This window comes from Tachypleus tridentatus, chromosome 13 (genome assembly GCF_004210375.1).
Source record: "Tachypleus tridentatus isolate NWPU-2018 chromosome 13, ASM421037v1, whole genome shotgun sequence".
In the NCBI taxonomy this organism is placed as follows: Eukaryota; Metazoa; Arthropoda; class Merostomata; order Xiphosura; family Limulidae; genus Tachypleus; species Tachypleus tridentatus.
The window spans coordinates 127,114,910-127,135,053 of record NC_134837.1 but is presented as its reverse complement, the minus strand read 5'-3'; the positions used below and the strand labels follow the sequence as shown (position 1 = coordinate 127,135,053).

Genomic DNA, 20,144 nt, shown 5'->3' with positions numbered 1-20,144 from the left:
TGCAATTACGAAAACAATATTGCAGTACCGTAGTAATAACAAACTTCTGATCAAAGCAAGTTACGTCCGTAGAACTATTCCAAAGCGCTCTTAAATGTAAAAAAAACAACATCGTTTTCTCTGTTCATGTCACAGTGTGTTGCACTGATGAAGCCACATGTGTAGTATGACACAAAATGCAGTAATATGCAGTACAAGGTGTAAAAGAAATTATATTTTAAGTGTGAATAGTAATATTTCTTTCTCTATTTGTGATTCAGTTTATAGTAAATGATATAAAGTTGTATTAACTTTCACTTAGAAACATCTGACGGACTCACAGAAAATGGAATATATTTTTATTTGCATTCAAACAGAGGTGATTAACATTATTCAGATATTATGTCTGGTGATTTGAAAACACAGCTCGAATTCCTTCCATCAAATATTTCAAATAATCACATAATTAACAACTAACCAAAATGTGTATACTTTAATGGTATTTGTTAATTTACTAGTACAGTGGGGACCTGCAGCTAGATTTTTGTTAAAGTGGGGTGGGGGAATCCAGTCACAAAACAAAGAACTCTTGTCAGTTGTAGGTTAATAATAATCATACAAAGAATAATAAGTAGGATGTCTCTTACTTTTCATATTAAACCTTTGCTGTTGTTTTGATTACCGTAGTGGTTTCCAACACAGACAAACATTTTGAACATCTTTAAATCGTAGAGGTTATTAACTAACCGACAAATACGTTATGCTTCTAGAATCATTATTCATTATATTGGTTTGATAAAACTGACTTTTCTTGGACATTAATGGAATCGCATATAAATATTCAGACCAGTGAAACAACTGCTGTAGTGCAAATTCTGAATTAGAATTATGTATGGTGATAGTATGATATTAAATTACATTTTCAGTAAGGGTCACTTGTACTGATGAAAATTTGTAACCTAGTTCATTCTGTTAATATGATTCGAAAATGTAACAACCAAGCTGGATGTTCATACAAAGAAAAAAGAAAATTAATTCTGTCATTAATTATCGTTTGTAAAACATTTGAAATATAGTTTAACTGCCGCTAAAAATTCGATAAACAATATTTTATCAATCTTACTGTATGTTTGTGATATTTATTTGTATTCATTGGTTAGAGCTATGGAATCTCTGATTTTTCTCTTACACAGCTTGGTAGTTAACAAAGTTAAAAGTAAACAAGATACTCTCTGACAAATTAGCCTTAGGAATCTAAAGATATGGCTAAAAATTTGTAAATGTAAAGATATCTTACTGATACGAGGTCTGTTCAAAAATACGCGGACTGTTTGAATTGCGCGGCTCCAGTTGGTTCCAGGGGAATCCGCTTGGTATCGCTAGGTTCGCACAGATCAGCTGATTACGACGCCATTTCCGGATTGCAGATATCTTCATTTGTGTATTAGCTACGCGGTTTTAAGTGAATTGCGATTTTTTCGTTTGGCGGATTTCAGAATGAATGACCTGAAGGAGCAACGACTTGCTGTGAAATTTTGTGTTAAACTTGGAAAATCTGCGACTGAAACTTTTGCTATTCTTAACACGGCTTACGGTGATGTTGCTATGAATCGTACGGCATGTTTCAAGTGGCATGAACGTTTTAAGGATGGTCTACAGTCCATTGAAGATGATGAGCGTCCTGGACGTCCTTCCACGTCAACTGACGACCCACACGTCGATAAAATCAACACCCTGGTGCGGGCAAATCGACGTCTGACTGTCAGGGAGCTTGCTGAAGAGTGTGGGATATCAGTTGGATCTTGTTACGAGATTTTGACCGAAAAATTGAAGATGCACCGCGTTGCTGCGAAATTCAGCCCTCAGAACTCGTGAGTTTTTGGCCAAACACTCGATCACTGTTCTTCCCCACTCCCCCTACTCACCTGACCTTGCTCCTTGGGATTTTTTCTTGTTCCTCAAACTCAAAAGACCCTTGAAAGGAAGAAGATTTGAGACGATTCCCGAGATTAAGGCAAATGCGACGAAGGAGCTGGAGGACATTACAAAAGAAGCGTACTAGGACTGTTTCAACAAGTGGAAACACCGTTGGGATAAGTGTGTGCGTTGGGGAGGAGAGTACTTTGAAGGGGCCCCAGACCTGTAACTTCTAAATACGGCACATTTTGTTTTATGACGTCTGTCCGCGTATTTTTTGAACAGACCTCGTATACTAATGAACGTGAACATTGTGATAGTTGATGATCTGATATGCATGATAATAGAACTAATAATAAACCAAGTTGTTCGTTAACTATGATTTTATTCATATAACTCAGCAATTGATGTCCATATTTGTGGCAGAACGTCTGACAATTTATATTTTATGAATCTTTATATCTTCAGGTCATCCATCTTGTGCTATCAATGGAAAATATAGACCATCAGATGGAGCAAGACATGGATCAAGCTCAGAATTTATAGTTATCACTTTGGTCAAAACATTTTAATTTTTAGGCTTTTCAGTAAAATATTTTCTTTCTTAACAAGCACAATATAGTGAAGAATATAGATAAACGAATAATTTATAAGAAATTTGACAAGGCTGTTGTAGTTTTTACTCATAAATATACAAGTGTTTGTTTATGAATTAATGTTATGTAACTCAATAAATGATGAAAATGAAGAATGTTGATACAGAACATTTCAGACATTAAATATTATACTTCTGTACATTCGCCAGGATAAAGGTTATAAATTTCAAAATACTATTTTAGTAAATATTTGTACAACTTATGATTAACTTGAGAGTTCCTATAAATTGTACAACACAAATCATGCAGATAGGAAGTATCAGTACCAATTGTCAGAATCTCTGAATGAACATTTTGAGATAAGTTCACTATCACACAGTGTCATGTGAGTCGTACTCAACAAAGTAATATTGTTAAACATCATGCAAACACTAAGAATACAGAAAAGATCAGGAAAAAGTAAAATAGTCTAGTTGATAATTAAGAAATAAGTTTTGTAATCTAGGAAGTTTATTAAAAATCAAGAACAACTGGTGAAAACAGTTTTGTGAATAAATGAAAATCATAAAATAGTAAAACAATGTTATAAATCATTCAATAATAAAGAACAATTAAAATAATCTGAGAAAGTAATTAAAAATTAATTATTTACTTTCAATTAACAGAAAATCTGGATGATAGTTTTAATTCCTTATAAATCTGTAGATATGGATTTTACTCTTTAGTGGTACAGTAGTTGATATAAAGTATTAATTACGAAACAAATTACAAAGACTGTACTTCACTCTCATTAAGTGTGTTAATATGTTTTCTTATATAATTATGCATGCTTTAAAATTAGAGGTGTGATTATTCAATAAAACAAAAGGTAACATGATCTAGTTGCCAAAGTACATTACAATTAACTTGAATTATAAAATTGTGATCCTCATTTTTTTATTCAATCTAATGTTGTTGTCTACCTGATATTTTTATTTCCAGTTAGCAATTAGAAAATAATCTTTCATTGTGTGGTTTTAAATTCAGTGTCTATGTTGTTGCTTTTTGATGTATAACGTTTTCTCGTATAATGTTCGATTTACGAATGACACTGTTCCAATTTAGATTTAACTAGGTCAGTGAACTTGTAGGATATCCATAGCTCTTATAATAGCGAAATATTGCTTTAATAAAGTTACATACTGGAGATATAGGTTACGATTTTATTTTGTTTGTAGAATTATGTCATACTATTTCGTAGCAACGTAAAACTTAATCGAATGCTGAGTAATCTGACACTACACTTACTATAAATTTCCACTTCACAATTACACTCAAAAGTTTTTGTTCTCAAGGTCAACTCCATATTATTTTTATCTACATTTTCACTAAACTATTTTTCAGTAAACGTAACTGAGTACAAAACTGAACTTCAATAATACAAATGTCAGATAATAAATAATATGTCTAACCTACTACTTCATGATACATTAAACTTCATGATTAACAGATTCTGACAAATGTTTGAGCATCTTAACAAGTCTTCATTAAATATAATATTAAATAAAATGTATTAAAATATATATAAATAAGTAAAAATTTTACTGATTGTGATAAGTACTTTTAGTTATTAATAAAGTCATTTAAACAACTTCGCCCAAGGTATATGCAAATTAACTTCTTATTTTCTATAATGGCTGAAAATTAGATTTTATAGTGGACTTAACGATTTGTAGTTGGGAGTTATACTAGTTAGTTTAGATAACTAATTGGATCCTTTTATACTAGTATAATTTGTCTACTGGGCTACTAATTAGTGCCTTACCACCATGAGGGAGGTATAATGCCTACTTCAGGAAGTACGTTTATCTTACTTTCAAGTGGTAATATCTTGTTATTTTCATTTACTTCTTCTTTGCTTTGGAGAACTATCATCTTTCCGTAAGTGTCTGCAGGTAGTGAAGGGTGATATAGATGTAGGATGCTCTGGGCTTGAGTACCCACGTCTTGCTCTCCTAATTAGTATTTCATTTTGTTATTTATGAATTTCTTCATGAGAGATTGTCGAACGGAAGACTAATATACAGTGTATCTCCACTGCAATGTGTATCCAACTTCAGCAGTCACTTTCAAAACCTACAATACATTTTATATCCAACATTACAGTCTGTTCCTTGTGGATCATTTGATTGGTGCAGTATTTTTTTAAATTTTGTACGTGTTTGTTTTTGTTTATTACAAATACATGTTATATAATATATTAATTGTAGAAATGTAAAGCAATAAGTTAATAACAAGTGCAATACGTATGAAATGTTATAGATGCAAATCTGTATATATAAATCATACGAGGGCTGTTCAAAAAATACGCGGACTGTTTGAATTGCGCGGCTCCAGTTGGTTACAGGGGAATCCGCTTGGTGTCGCTAGGTTCGCACAGATCAGCTGATAACGACGCCATTTCCAGATTGCAGATATCTTCATTTGTGTATTAGCTACGCGGTTTTAAGTGAAGTGCGATTTTTTCGTTTGGCGGATTTCAGAATGAATGACCTGAAGGAGCAACGACTTGCTGTGAAATTTTGTGTTAAACTTGGAAAATCTGCGACTGAAACTTTTGCTATTCTTAACACGGCTTACGGTGATGTTGCTATGAATCGTACGGCATGTTTCAAGTGGCATGAACGTTTTAAGGATGGTCGACAGTCCATTGAAGATGATGAGCGTCCTGGACGTCCTTCCACGTCAACTGACGACCCACACGTCGATAAAATCAACACCCTGGTGCGGGCAAATCGACGTCTGACTGTCAGGGAGCTTGCTGAAGAGTGTGGGATATCAGTCGGATCTTGTAACGAGGTTTTGACCGAAAAATTGAAGATGCACCGCGTTGCTGCGAAATTCAGCCCTCAGAACTCGTGAGTTTTTGGCCAAACACTCGATCACTGTTCTTCCCCACTCCCCCTACTCACCTGACCTTGCTCCTTGGGATTTTTTCTTGTTCCTCAAACTCAAAAGACCCTTGAAAGGAAGAAGATTTGAGACGATTCCCAAGATTAAGGCAAATGCGACGAAGGAGCTGGAGGACATTACAAAAGAAGCGTACTAGGACTGTTTCAACAAGTGGAAACACCGTTGGGATAAGTGTGTGCGTTGGGGAGGAGAGTACTTTGAAGGGATCCCAGACCTGTAACTTCTAAATACAGCACATTTTGTTTTATGACGTCTGTCCGCGTATTTTTTTAACAGCCCTCGTATATAGAACTATTTGCATATTTTCTGTTTAAAACTAAGCACACACATAATAGACAATCTGCGTCAGTCCACCAGGACTATCTGAACCTGTAATAACACTTTATGTATATAGGAACAACCATCTCTATTTATAAAACAAATGGAAGTATATATTAATGCTGTTTGTTTTTGTTTATTAAAAAAATACAATATCGTTATAATTTATGTAAAAAAATAATCACTTTCTTTGAAACAAACATGGAATTTTTAACGGGATAAAACCAGCCAAATTTATATACTATGTTGTTTTCTATTTTCTGTTAACATACCTTTTATTTTAACTTTCTTCATCCATGGGAAATTTCTAAAAATACGGGACAAGGAAACATAAATCGAGTTCCAGTTTCTCTAATTGGTAGAGAAAAATCGTCGAGGATGGAAAAGAACTAATTGGTCTTAAGAACTGTCGAAATCTGTGTTTGATAGCTGTTTAAATTTATATTTCAATTCTTTATAATACGGCGGTCTGTATGCTTTATATTTGGTAAATTTCTTTTTTTTTTCTTTGTTTCTTCCTCAAAACAACAAGAATCATATTGACGTTAAATACTATTATATAGAAAATTAATACAAAGCAACAACTGATAACTGGTTTATATCAATTTAATGAATATCAGTTAAAATAACACGTCTTCAATCAACATTTCTATTTAAATATCCAAATTTTAAACAAAGTAATTGGCTCCATGATTGATTTTTAATATGTAAAATGGGGGGAATGTTTATCTTATATATATCAAAATATTTACAGCTTTAATGATTTTGGGGATAGTCTGTGGAAAATATCACATTCCTTTCGTACTAATGAGAACAAAATGTAAATAATTATTTATGAGTGATATTAAAAATATGAGAATTTCAAAAGCAATAAATAACAGAAGAAATTGAAATCAAAAATGGTTTCAGTATTTACAGCTTTACGTTTGAGGATGTTAAATTGTATGATGCATATTTAAGTTTGCTTACTGTAAATATCGAGAAAATTGTGGGAAAATAAGTTTCCTCTATGTTTATTTGTTTGATTTTTATCAGAAAGCTACAAAATGGGTTATCTGTGTGTACTCGCCACAGGTATTAAAAGCAGCCTTAGAGTAACAAGCACTCAGTCTTACTACTGCGTTCCACCAGAGATCCTTAATCTATGACTGCTTTTTCATTTCAATATTCTGACATTCAAGGTTTGTCTGGAAGACGTTTAGCTTCGAGATGGCGCTGCGATATTTATCAACATCGAGATTATAGATTTGAATTAAGACGCAAAAGGAAGAACACGATAATAATGATGCTTTATAAAACATTTTTAAACTTTCTGTGAACCGTAAAAGAATCCAATACTTTCTAGCTAACACAAATGTAAATTCGTTAATGAATTTCTTCTGTTTCGAAATTTGGCATGACGAAAGGGGTGTTGGATATCAGATAAGATACATTAAAGTTCTGCAATTATCCTAGCAAAAACAATTGGCGAATGTCGGATTTTTTAAACAGCAAATATAAATAAAGAACTTACTATCATTGGGTAAGTTGTGAATTACTAGTCAACTCCTATTACTTGCTTTATGAACTAAAACTAGTTGCTCGGGTTCATAATAAAATTCAAATTTACACGCAATGAAAAAAGAACAAGAACAACAATAAAGTACTATGGTTTTATCTGAGACAAGAGGGGCAGTGTGGTATCCTAAACTACTTAGATTACCTATATATGTCAATTATCGTTGTAATTATAACATATGAAGGGTTTAAGTCCTCAAATCATACTTTTGCTAAGTCTCTGTACTAGTAAATAGGATAAGCACGACCCCACTTCAGAAGTAAATGACTCATAAAGACAGACAAGCGATACAACCCTACAGAATAAACATTTATTAAATATTTGGAGACGGCGTGAATGGTAATGAAAAAATATTATTGTATACTAGCTGGAGTACTAGTCCTCTGGACGAAAGTTACCTAAATTTATGATTAATAAAAGTTATCTTTGGACATGAAGAATCTTTTCCCTTATATGTGAACAGATCAGTAAAAACCATGAAATAAATACTTAGAAAACTCTCCTTGTTAATGCTGTCATTTAAAACAGCTTCAATACAATTGGAAGTGTTTTAAAATGGCCGGATTAGAAACATCTTAAAATATCTTTCCAAATGTTAAAACAGTACACAATGTGTAATTTTTCCACTTTTGTTGTCTGTACATTTCATTATGTACTTTCAGATTGTAGACTAACAACAACATCAGGTTATAACATTTGTTGTTAAGAGACATGACACAAAGTGATTGTTGTTATAAAGGGAATCTGTTCACCAAACTTGGTTAAGATTCATCCGTAGCTGTGTAAATTGTGCACTTACTGTGGAAACACATGACACATAAACAGGGTCAAGTGAGTATAAAAATTTCATGCATGTTTGGAAATGGCTGCAGTGATAAAGAAGAAACCTGTATTATATATATGTATATATACACACAACGTCTCGAGAAGGTAGTTATCAAGTATCCATTTAAACCGACTACAATTTCCATCTAAAAAGTGATACCGTGCCATCAAATTGAAACTTTTATCTTAAGGTGGAAGATTAGAGAGTAAAGTTTATAACCTTAACACATTATATTTATAACGGAGTTTAAATTTCATGAAGAACACAAGCATAAAAATGTATAGAAAGTAAGTTAACATACGTGACTGATGATATATTACATTATTCTTATGTTTGTTTATTTGAAATTAAGCACAGTGATCTATCTGTGCTTTACCCACACTCGGGTTCTAGCGTTATAAGTCCTCAGACATACTGCTTTGCTACTTCAAGGCTCTTGCTATGAAAGAGAATAATATGATGACATTTTCTATCATTGCATTACTTACTTGAGGAAGGTGAATATTTCGCACTTTTCTTGGTATATTTATTATATTATGCTGTGGTTTTCTATTGTTTTTTACATGTTTATTTGATTTTTCTATTGAGTTTTGTGGTATTTGTGGCTTTATTGTATCTTTTTCATCCTCGACAATCACCTCATCTTCTTTCCGTCTTTCTGATTTACAGCAGCATTTCCAAATTATAAGACTACAGAAGAAAACCACCAATAAATAACATAGGCGATTTAATTTGACTGTAATTTATACATCAGTGTTATTTCAATTAAAAACAGAATCTAATTATATTCTAGAAATAATAATATTTAGTAACGAGAGGCACAGGGGCATCCTCAACATGTTGAATGGCAGTAAGGAAACAGAAATAAAATGTTATAACTTAAGAGGGATAATTTAATAAATATTGTACTTGCTAATAAATTCCACTTTTAATTAAATATCATATTAAAATAAATTGGAAATCATTAATTAGTTAAAGAACTTGTTTGAATGAAAATGCCTTTTGTATTTATCTCAAGTGTTTTCCAATTACTCTAATTGTAAAAGTTTAGGTTGCCAATATTTTACACGTTTCAACTTCAAGTATTTGTACTAACACAGAGTACCTTATTGTATTTACATATAAAACTGGTTGAACAATAATATACTTACAAGAACTTGTAATGTTGAAGAAAGTGTTCCACATTTTAAGTTTTAAATGAAGATCCACACTTAAATTACAGTTTATTATAAACTGATGATACTAATTTACCTTATTATTTCTTTTTTACTGCAACTGTTTGTAACAATTATTTATTATTCCAGTTACTGAACATTTTGGATTTCTCAGCCACTTGAAATTCATCATCAAGAATATACACAAATGGTCCAACTATTACCGTGTTTCTCCGAAAATAAGACAGGGCTTATATTAATTTTCACTCCAAAATATGACACTAGGGCTTATTTTCAGGGGATGTCTTATTTTGATATATTAAGAAAATGAAGTTACAAAGTAAAACTATTAAACTTACCATTTAAAATAAACTATTATTAAACTATTAAACTAACTGATTAATACTTAAACAAACTAATTAACTAACTATTAAACTAATTAATAAATTAATTTTTTTTTATTTCTTTCCTCTTCCTGCCACTCTTAACTAGGGCTTATTTCAAGGGTAGGGCTTATATTAAAACTATCCCCAAAAATCACACTAGGTCTTATTTTATGGGTAGGTCTTATTATTGGAGAAACATCGTATTATCTTAGAAATTATATTAAGATCTATTAAACTAAACATAAGAAAATAAAATTTTTTCTTGCCTTAAACAAGTTATCAAAAGTATTATTCCTGCTGCACCAATCATGAGGGGAATGGGATGATCTAATATTGATGTTACTGAAATGGAAAAATACAAGTTGAAAGAAAATGAATTTAGAGCAGTTTGTTTTTGTTCTATGATAATATTGAACGAGATTGTGTTTCATTTATTATACCTATGGTTAAAACAACCATGTAATGACAGCGTTCTGAGTTACTAGAATCAAATTTCCACTCTGTATTCAAACAGAGATACACATACACATCGATAAAACAGTACAGGTAACGAAGTGCAAAGTATAAGTATAGCTTTACTTCTCCAGTGATAATACCAGTAAATATATTTATTTATCACATTTTAAAATTTGTTTTCTCTCTTGTTTTTGTAGTTTATAATAACCAAATATACTGACTGTATTTTCACATTAAAATAGCATGATAATTTTGTGTAACATGTGACTAAACACCTTTACTTCAGATATATTCATAACAAGACAAAAGACAACAGTAACGATTTCTCAGACTTTCAAAGATGCATGATTGTCGATACTGACTTGCTAACAATTTGTAAACTGAATACTGTTTATCTGATAGACTGCTCATAGAAATCTATAATTAGTGTCTACAAGAACTAAAAACGAAAAAGAATATCTTGTAAAACAATCGGTAACAATTCAAAGTGAATAAACGTTTTTTTAAACACAAATAGATCTAAGATTCTTCTTTAGTTAACCGCTTTTTTCAAAAATAGTTATGATTTCAATAATAGAACAGTACCAGGAGAATGAAAATATTTATGGAAAACAATTCTGACCCAAACACTTACTTCAGACAACAGAAAAGTTCATACTGTGAATTATTGGAAATGAATAATGTGTTTTGGTCTATCATGTTTTACTTGAGTTGCTACGGATGGTGAAGTGGTAAGAGATGTATTCTTCATAATAGAATATAATGTCCACAATGTACTGGAATATTATAAAAGATCATGTCTTCACACATTACTAAATTTTTTACCGTCATTAATAAGGGACTGAAGACATTCAATGGGAACAAAGAACAACACGCGTGCAACACAAACATAGGTTACTATAACCAGTAACATTTTTCCGTCACGACATCTTGCCATCAGCCTTTCTAAACATATTGTCTCATGTTGAAAATAAGCTTTGAATAACATCACTTGTATAGTAACTTACTTTTATTTGGAGAAGAAATACATGTCTCGTTATTCATTCCTGGTTGAAATGGATCTAAAAAAAAAAATCTTTATTTGTAAATAGTGTTAACTTTGACAATTAACAATAAAATATAGATTGAAATATACAATTAATAATTGACTGCTTAGTTTGTTCAAAACAGTGTTTCCTTTTTCGATTTATTTTAAAGTTAGAAGTCACAAGTTTGTTTGTTTGGGAATTTCACACAAAGCTACTCGAGGGCTATCTGTGCTAGCCGTCCCTAATTTAGCAGTGTAAGAATAGAGGGAAGGCAGCTAGTCATCACCACCCACCGCCAACTCTTGGGCTACTCTTTTACCAATGAATAGTGGTTTTGACCATCACATTATAACTCCCCCACAGCTGGGAGGGCAAGCATGTTTGGCACGACTCGGGAGCGAACCCGCGACCCACAGATTACGAAGCGTACGCCTTAACGCGTAGGGCCATGCCGGGCCTAGGGTGATACCTAATGGCATAATATTCAAATTGTTTTTATAATTAAGAATGCCATCTTTATTAATTTCAGTGAATATCTTGGCAGTTTTTTCATCACTTTTATTAATAGGGTTACTCTAAGGCTCCTCTGCCTTTACGAGAAACTATCAGAGAGGTGGATCGTCAGTTCCAACTGATATATGAACGATACTACACCACAATACAGGTAGACCTAACTTTCAAATGTGTTGCACAATTTTAGTCAAGAGTGAGATGTGGTGAGTCAGCTGTAAAAATGTTCGTTTAGTCACTCTGAGGAAAATATTCATGTTTGCGCTCCCAGTGGGGAGAAATAACTCCATCATTGATAAGGGTAACATGTGTAATAATCTTGGGTGGATCATGCATTAATGTACAATATTTTTTAACAAATGCTACATACATCAACTGGGTGGCATTCATGACAGTAACACTAGTAGACATTGATTCTCTATCTTTTTCTCCCCCTTATTCATACCTATGAGCATCACCCATCAAGGTGAAGCACCCATACAGAAAACACAACACTCCTACTACTGAAGCTGGAATCAGCATACAGGTGTAAAATCCAAGTCAAGCAAAGTACAGGACTATCTTAACTCCAAAATAATCCATGAAAAAATTGAAAGGAACAAACACTGAAATGTTTCTTATCAAACAAAATATAGTGAATACAATAACTAATGAGACTTCTAATTTAAAATGTTGAACATTTTCAGTAGCATATAAAACAATCAGATCACTTTTAGTTAGTGACTTGGGTACACCACCTGTGACTAAACCTGGATTTTAAAAAGATCTATTGATAACTGTATTTAAGTTGAACTATAGTTAATTATGAAAACTTCTTCCTCACCTACAAATACATAGAAACCACAAACAAGGGATATCACAAACTTAACGGATGCTTCCTCCACGACCAATTTTAATCAACACAATCTTAAAAATTGGCATCACAAACAATGTAATGCATTTCTTTGCAACTGAGGCCATCAGTAACATTAGCATGTTTTAACATGAAAAACATCATTAAAGACCTAACAAGAGCCCATTGATCACGTGCTCAAAAGGTGTCTCAGACAGCAGACAACAATTAAGGAAAGTTTAGTTCTTGTATGCTTTCAGAAAAAAACAACTTACGTTTGGGTGAGTTTTATATTTACAATTTATAAATTGTACCATGTAGTTACATGTACACACAAAAGCTTATAAGAGAACAGTCTTGGAAAAATAAACCTAGGATAAACACGGGTGAGTTTTCAGTGAACATTTCTCTGAAATATATATATTAGCTGGAGTTTTAATAGCCACCTAGCCCTCTTCCCCCAAAGCTATGGGGTTGTACATATTTTTATATGCATATTGAGCCATCCTGGACAACTTTCAGTATGAAATAGGCTTTGTAAACAAAAATCAAATCACTTACTTGTCATTTTACCACATGAATCAATCTGACAATCACATAAACCTAGTAAAGTATTTGAAACTACATATCCAAGTAGTTTTGTAACACCTCTAGTTACACATTTCTAAATTAACCAGCTATGATTTGTCTTGTAAAAACAAAAGTTTATTTCACATTAAATCTGAATGAAGTTTCATGATCATATGCAATAGATGTTTAAATATTGTATCAAATGCAACTTTATGATATATGTGCTGCTATCCAGTCAACAGCTTTGTTTTTAATCCTTGAGAAGCACAACCTAATACTGAAGTATTAGGTCACATGTACTACAGGTAAAACATACACAATTTATTCCAGTACTGCTGCATTTTGTTTACATGCTTTTGGTTTCAAATAACTCATCTCCACTGTCCCCATCAGAATCTAATGCTGTACATTATTTTACCAAATTTAAAGTTTAAGTCAAAATAACTTAAGAAGAAAAGATATGTTTAAATTTAAGCACAAAGCAACATAATGGGCTATCTGTGCTCTGCCCACTCTGGATATCAAAACCTGGTTTCTAGCATTATAAGGCATGTAGATGTATCACTGCCCCACTGAGGGAGCAGAAAAAAGGACAAGCATCTAAAATACAGAAATTGTTCCTGTAAGTAATGACCAATGAGAGTAGTGTATGTAAAAATCAAATTAAGGTCACATATGGGAATGTATTGATTCATTTTGTCTCAGCCGAAATCCAGCTTTTGGATTGCAAAATTCTGTGAAAAACAATCAACAAGAAACTACATTTTCATTGTTACAATGATACCAAACAAAGCTTTATATGGCTCAGATATCCAACTTTAAGGTCACATGTATCACAGGAGACAAAAAACAAGTAAATACAGGAATTATTCCAGTAATACCATGATTCTTGCTATACTTTAGTGTTTACCTTCTTCTTGATATATATATATATATAAAAAGGTTTATTTCTTTGTAGTTAAGTATATAGCTGCACTATGGGCTATCTGTGCTGTGCCCCACTATTGGTTACAAATCTTTAAATGTTTTGTTCCACTCTGATAGTTATAAGTAACTGCACATCTTACTGTCCTAAATAACAGATTTTAACACTTGTGATGGAATTTCTAAATACCAATATATCCATTTAAAGAAGAGTGTTGCTGGAACAGTAATGTTTTTATTACTAGGCTACACATAAGAATGCTAATGTTCATTTTAAATCTAAGCCTAAATCTAGTATTTAGACTGCAAATGTATATATCAATAGATATCCACACTTTTACTGTAACAATGATAAATAGAAAACATTATATTAACTCAGGTTCATAACACATGCAAGACTTGCAAAGTCTTATCATTAGAAATACCTGGAATATTTTATTATTAATAACATCAGTCTGTGCCAAGATAAAATTTAGAGCAAGTTACAATATTATATTTTTTAAATACATGCCATGGATTTCCAGACCTGGTTTGTTCAACAAACCAAGTAACATATGCACGAGAAACCTCATGTTACCAATCATTTTTGCCACAAAATCATAAATTAAGAATACAAAATTACAAAAGTTAAAACATACTCCCCTTTCAACTGGTAGGAAACCAGATTAATGTAGCACACATTTAACTTTCAATCAAAAACTTAAATATTTTCATAAATTTTATAAACCAGTGAAAGGGCCATTATTATTATGTGTGTCATATGCATGTTGATAAATAAATAAATTTTAAATTTTGGCACATGCCTTAATATGAAATAACCACTTTCATAGTGTTAAATTAGATGAAATGTGGAAACTTGACATGCATGACAGTGTTTGATACCTCAATACAAAGTCAATAGTTAAATATTATTCTTTTACAACAAGAACATTACACCAATTCCATCATTACTCTTCACGACACTTAAGGCTCTTAACTAAGATGAATCTGAAATGAAATTTCTGATCAAGACACCGACAACCTTACCCTCTTTACAATATTTTCATTGGTTTCTAGGCATTTGACTAATATAATTCATGTGTTAAGAACTGGAAATTTTTATAGCTCAGTGATTGGTTGGTTGATTTAGTGTTTTATGGCATAAAGCAGCTAGGCTATCTGCACCAAACATCCGTAAAAAAAGAATTACCAACGGGTAATTCAAAAAGGAGAGTTAGTCAGCTAAAGTTAGACTTTCCAATCTGGTGTTGAGTTAGTTAATGTTACGGCCATTTTCTAATTTCAAATCAAACCAGAGAGACTGTGATTCTTGAAATAGAACCACATTAAAAAAGGTTTAATGTATAAATTAAAAACTTAAATGACATTAAAAAGATTAATGGCCTTTAAAAAACTAAAAACTTTACCAAGGTGGACAGTGTCACCTTCACCAATAACACTGTCTAACATCATGAACAAACCTTAGGACAGAACATGTTTAAAATGGTGCCGTCGTTGAGAGTCATAACAACAGCAGGAAAGTGAAATGTGGCTTATTGCGATCTGAGTGTTACATACACTACACACTACACTATAGTGTTAAAGGCTTTACAATGAATAAAGTATGAAAGAGAGAAGTGGATTTACATGTAAAATGTGAATTACATCATGTTTTAGTTAAAGACATCAAAGATAACAGTAACGAGCTTGAATCCAGTGAAGTCTCAATAAGTGGATATAAAGGAAAATGACATTTAATGGGAATTTGTTACAAACAACCAAATGATTTTGACAAAACTCAAACAGTTATAATGAGATTTAGGTTTCAGCTGTTAGTGAAGCCACAATTATGAGTGATTTTAATTTCAAGCATACACAACAGGAAATGCTTGAATCAACCTATAAAATAAAAAGGTTTTTGTAAACTGTTCACAATGGCTTTTTTTACCAGTTGGTCAAGAAATTTACTAGAAACTACTAATTGAGATTTGTTGTAACTTCAAAAATATAGGTAGAAAACTGGGAAACACATGGATACAAGTGATCACTGCTGTATTAAGTTTGATTTTTTTCCTGCATATTGAAATCAGAATATTTTGCTTCCAAATTTTAAAAATCAAATTTTGAAGGAAAGCAACAAGAATTATCTGTTGTGAATTGGGCAGCTGTGTTATGCTGAGACACAAAGCAAATGTAGAAAATCTCTAAAGAAAAAAAAATTCAATATTCAAGGTAAATATATTGCTTACAGAAAGAACAGGGTAGCAGCAAGTAAAAACAATGTTGGCTCACAAACAGTATTGGAAATAACATTAATGAGAAACAAAAGAAATTGAAAATTAGCTGATGTAACTCCTCTTATCAACAGCGGTGATGAAAATTGTCCCAGTGCTTAAAGACCCATTAGTCTTACATCAGTTGTGGAACATATTTTGGAGAGTCTGATTTAAAAAAACCAAAAAAACTTCAAAAACGTATTTAACCAAGTTTAAAATTTTATTGGACAGCTAACATGGTTTCACTGATGGAAAACCTTGCCTTACAAATCTTATGACATTTTTTTCCAAAGAGTATTACTTTTGTTGATGAGAGTAAGAGTAAATTTGGAAGAAAGGATTATCACAAATGCAGTTCAACCAAACTAGATTTACATCAAAAATGAGGTACATCAGGGTTCAAGTCTCAGGATCTTTGATCAATGGTCAATAAATTACTTAAATGTGCAATTACATTATAACATAGGGTGTTACTACCAATGAAGAGGATGCTACTGATTTACAGAAAGATTTATATCATTCAGTGAATTGGGCAAATAAATGGCAGATGGGATTTAATTGTAATAAATGCAAAATAATGCCACTAGGTTATCATTATATGAATAATAATTTGGATGGGAATAATCTAAACAATAGAGAAAAAGGGATCTTGATGTAATAGCTGATCAGTCTCAGAAGCTATCCAAGCATTGTGTTATTGATGGTGGTAGGGCAAATAAAATTTAGGTTATATCTACAGAGATTTTTAATGCAAATCTAAAGCAGTTATAATTTCACTGTATGGTTCATTGGTTATGTCATATTTGGAGTATCGTGTTCAGTCTTGGTACCCTTAACTTGGGAAATGCTTTGAATTGTTTAGAGGGGTTCAAAGTTGGGTTACTAGAATGATGCCTAGGATGGAGGAGTTGTCATATGAGGAGTGGCTGAAATCTCTCATACTGCATTGTCTTGGAAAAAGAAGAATTGGAAGAGGGATGTAATATGATGAGGTGTCTGATATTGTAAAGGGAATTGATAATGTTGATGTATCATCTTTGTTCATACTTAACAGTGAGTATAGTAGGACTAAGGGACTTGAGTATAAACACTGGCAGAATACAAGTCACCTTCAACTAAGATAACTTTATTTTTCTTACAAGATAGTTGGCCTTTGGAGTGGGTTGTCTTTGGATGTTATAGAGCAGAAAATTTAAATGGGTTTAACAGAAGTCTTGATAAGCATATGAATATTATGGATTGGCTTTAAGATTTTTTAAAAATTTATTCATTAATATTTATATTTTAAATTAGAGGATGTAAGAGCCAGGATTGACCAATAGATCTCATACTGTTCCAAAACGTTTTGTATTATGTCTACTGCTTCAGATTGCAGTCTAATTCCAGAAGATTTAATGTGGTTCTAATGCAACAATAAAACCTTTGTTAATAATGTAGCTTCTAACTCAGCTTTATTGTTAGTATTACATGCTTCACTATGGTACTAAGAGTGAGAGTAATACCATACAACACAGAAGATTATGGTATTAAGAAAACTAACTTCTAAAAAGTTCTATTCTAACATCTAACTTCGTTGTTGTTTTGTTGGTCTCCATATGATTCTACTTCGGATCAACTGTCCATTTGATTACACACATATCTTAAAAATGATGTTTATGCTTTAATGGGCTACGTTGTGTTTATTTCTGCATACATCATACTAGGTCCAACAGAGTATAGCAAAAATATAAATTATCTTTCTACGAGTATGAATAACCTTGTCCTGAATTAAATTGTTGAGTTGGTTACACCACTCGGCATATTATAATTTTTGTCTCTTACAAGAAAAAAAAAATTCTGAACGACCAAGAATATTTGGCATCCAGAAAATAAAGCATTTAAACTCACCATTTTCGCTAAAGTTATCTGAATTATGATGACCGAAAACTGTAAATTTTCTTTTGAAAATCCTTAACTTTCGGCATCAATCACGGAACTATGATCTACAAAAGACCTCTGCGCTACATTGTGGTTAGATTTTGTAAAACGTTATATTTAAATATTTTTTAATTATAAGTAAGCATTAATTATAGATTATGAAAAAAATAACTATTCATTGTTTTGTTAGTTAGTAAGTACAAAACAAAACAATAGGCTATCTACGTTCTGCCTACTACAAGTATCAAAATTCGATTTTGAAAGTTATAAGCCCCGAGACTTTCCGCTTAGCCAGTAGGAAAATACCTTTTCAACATCGATTGTGCATTGATATCTAGCAATGTTCAGTAAGTACACTCTTTTGGTAAGAAATGAGCTTTAATGAAGGTTTGTGAAATAAATTAGAATCACCTTTGCTATTTCAGAAAAATACCAACAAGCAAATAAATGAAATCAAAGTTGATATCTTTCGCCAAAAAAATTGTTTTAAATAACCACGAAACAGATCACGCTCACATCAAGCATATTGAAGCTTCAAATCTGTCACCTTTCTAATGAAAAACAAATAAATTATTTAAATTAAATATGTTATAAAATTGTTTGTTTTTCACAAATATTTCAATTTGCAAGAGTGAAAATATTCCAATCACAATAAGTAAAACACTGAACAACACGTGTTTATGTTTGTTATGATTTCACATAGATTGACAATTTTATTCATTCATTAATTTTTCATAGATTAAGCTAAGGTATTTTTGCATTATCCTTTCGTAAAACATCGGGTACAAACTGGATTAGAAACACCACATAAAACTGTGTTCTTAAAGATGTAAAACTGTATTACCTCTCTCTTGCCAGTAGCGAGAGTCTCTTTGTTACTGTGGTTTCTTCCATGAAAAATTGTCACTTGTAATTCTTTTGGATTCTGTTTTATTCGTTATGTATTTTATTTAATCCTACTTCTTTAGACCTGCAGATGGATTGGTTAACTGATGAGTCCAAGCTTGTTGTGTCTGAAACTTAAATGTTGCTGAGTTGAACAATATGTAATGTTCGAAATCTATAAATATTGGTGATCAAATTTTATAGTTTTTCCGATTCGTGCATTAATCACAATTACAGTTTCCCAAGCCTATAACACACTGATTGTAGATGTACAATAACAATATTCTTTTCCTCTTTTGGTGCGCTGCTTTTATATAAATCATGCGAAACTAGCAAATTCACCAAAGGTCGCTTGGCAAAAATATTGTCAATCGCTAGCATTACATACACACCTAGTACTTTGTTGATTCTTATGATCGAGAATAATCTATTAATGTAGATAACAGGCAGACTTGTCAATTACACAGCCCACAGTATACGTCATAAGAATAAATAAAATTACACTGAAAGAAGAAAATGTACTACACTAAATGTACAACAGTAAATCTGTTACAAAATAAAAACCGATAACTCAAGTGAGATTGAATTACCTTTTGACGAGGAAGAGATAAGCAGACAGAAACCTCAGAGTCAGAGGATGTTACTTGATGAAGTAATAATGGCAAAGGACATCTCAGTTAAAGATACAAGAAATGAAGGTAAAGGCCCCTGTAACAAAGAATGATATGTCAAATACTCCCCTAATGACACCTGATTAGAACCTAATGTCGTGCAGATCCTCGAGTAGTTGTATACAAACTTAAGAATGATGTGAATGAAAGTGATTAGTACTGCTTCTACTAACACAAACAACAGTGTACTATAAGCACTGGATAATATGATACTCTATTTATGAAGTTGTAATTATGTTAAGTAGGTTTATTTCTTTGTTTTGAATTTTGCGCAAAGCTACACGAAAACGATCTACGCTGGCTGCCCCTAATTTAGCGGTGTGAGACAAGAGGAAAAGCAACTCCTGGAGTACTCTTTCCAACGAATAATGGGATCAACCATAATAACCCCCTATGAATGAAATGGCTAA

At 32.1% G+C, this 20,144-nt stretch overlaps 1 protein-coding gene and 1 long non-coding RNA gene across 8 annotated transcripts in view; one reads left to right on the top strand and one right to left on the bottom strand.

Moving 5' to 3' along the window:
- Positions 1-3,682, top strand: part of LOC143238976 (uncharacterized) — a 29,606-nt gene extending 25,924 nt beyond the window's left edge. Inside the window, exon 2 of the long non-coding RNA XR_013020874.1 lies at positions 2,365-3,682. This is a non-coding gene — a long non-coding RNA (uncharacterized LOC143238976). The remainder of the gene's footprint in view (positions 1-2,364) is intronic.
- Positions 322-18,427, bottom strand: LOC143238974 (uncharacterized). Of its 7 annotated transcripts, none has more exons than XM_076479662.1 (7): positions 18,149-18,421; positions 11,150-11,203; positions 9,953-10,028; positions 8,635-8,836; positions 6,035-6,069; positions 4,297-4,607; positions 322-2,379 (listed from the first exon to the last, which is right to left on the bottom strand). In XM_076479662.1, exons 2-5 carry the CDS (start codon positions 11,184-11,186, stop codon positions 6,043-6,045), a joined length of 342 nt encoding a protein of 113 aa, XP_076335777.1. In that variant the 5' UTR covers positions 11,187-11,203; positions 18,149-18,421; the 3' UTR covers positions 322-2,379; positions 4,297-4,607; positions 6,035-6,042. The 7 variants fall into 7 exon arrangements, with proteins under 7 accessions (XP_076335777.1, XP_076335778.1, XP_076335779.1 ...); XM_076479663.1 differs by having other exon boundaries at positions 4,346-4,607; XM_076479664.1 differs by lacking the exon at positions 8,635-8,836 and having other exon boundaries at positions 18,149-18,386.
- Positions 18,428-20,144: the final 1,717 nt, after the last annotated feature.

Coding starts and splice junctions, on each gene's coding strand:
- LOC143238974 (XM_076479659.1), bottom strand. CDS start 11,186: ATGAATAACGAGACATGTATTTCTTCTCCAAATAAAA. Junction 10,029..11,149: donor TATTTCTTCTCCAAATAAAA/GTAAGTTACTAT, acceptor TTTCCATTTCAG/TAACATCAATATTAGATCAT. Junction 8,837..9,952: donor CTTTTGATAACTTGTTTAAG/GCAAGAAAAAAT, acceptor TTTCTTCTGTAG/TCTTATAATTTGGAAATGCT.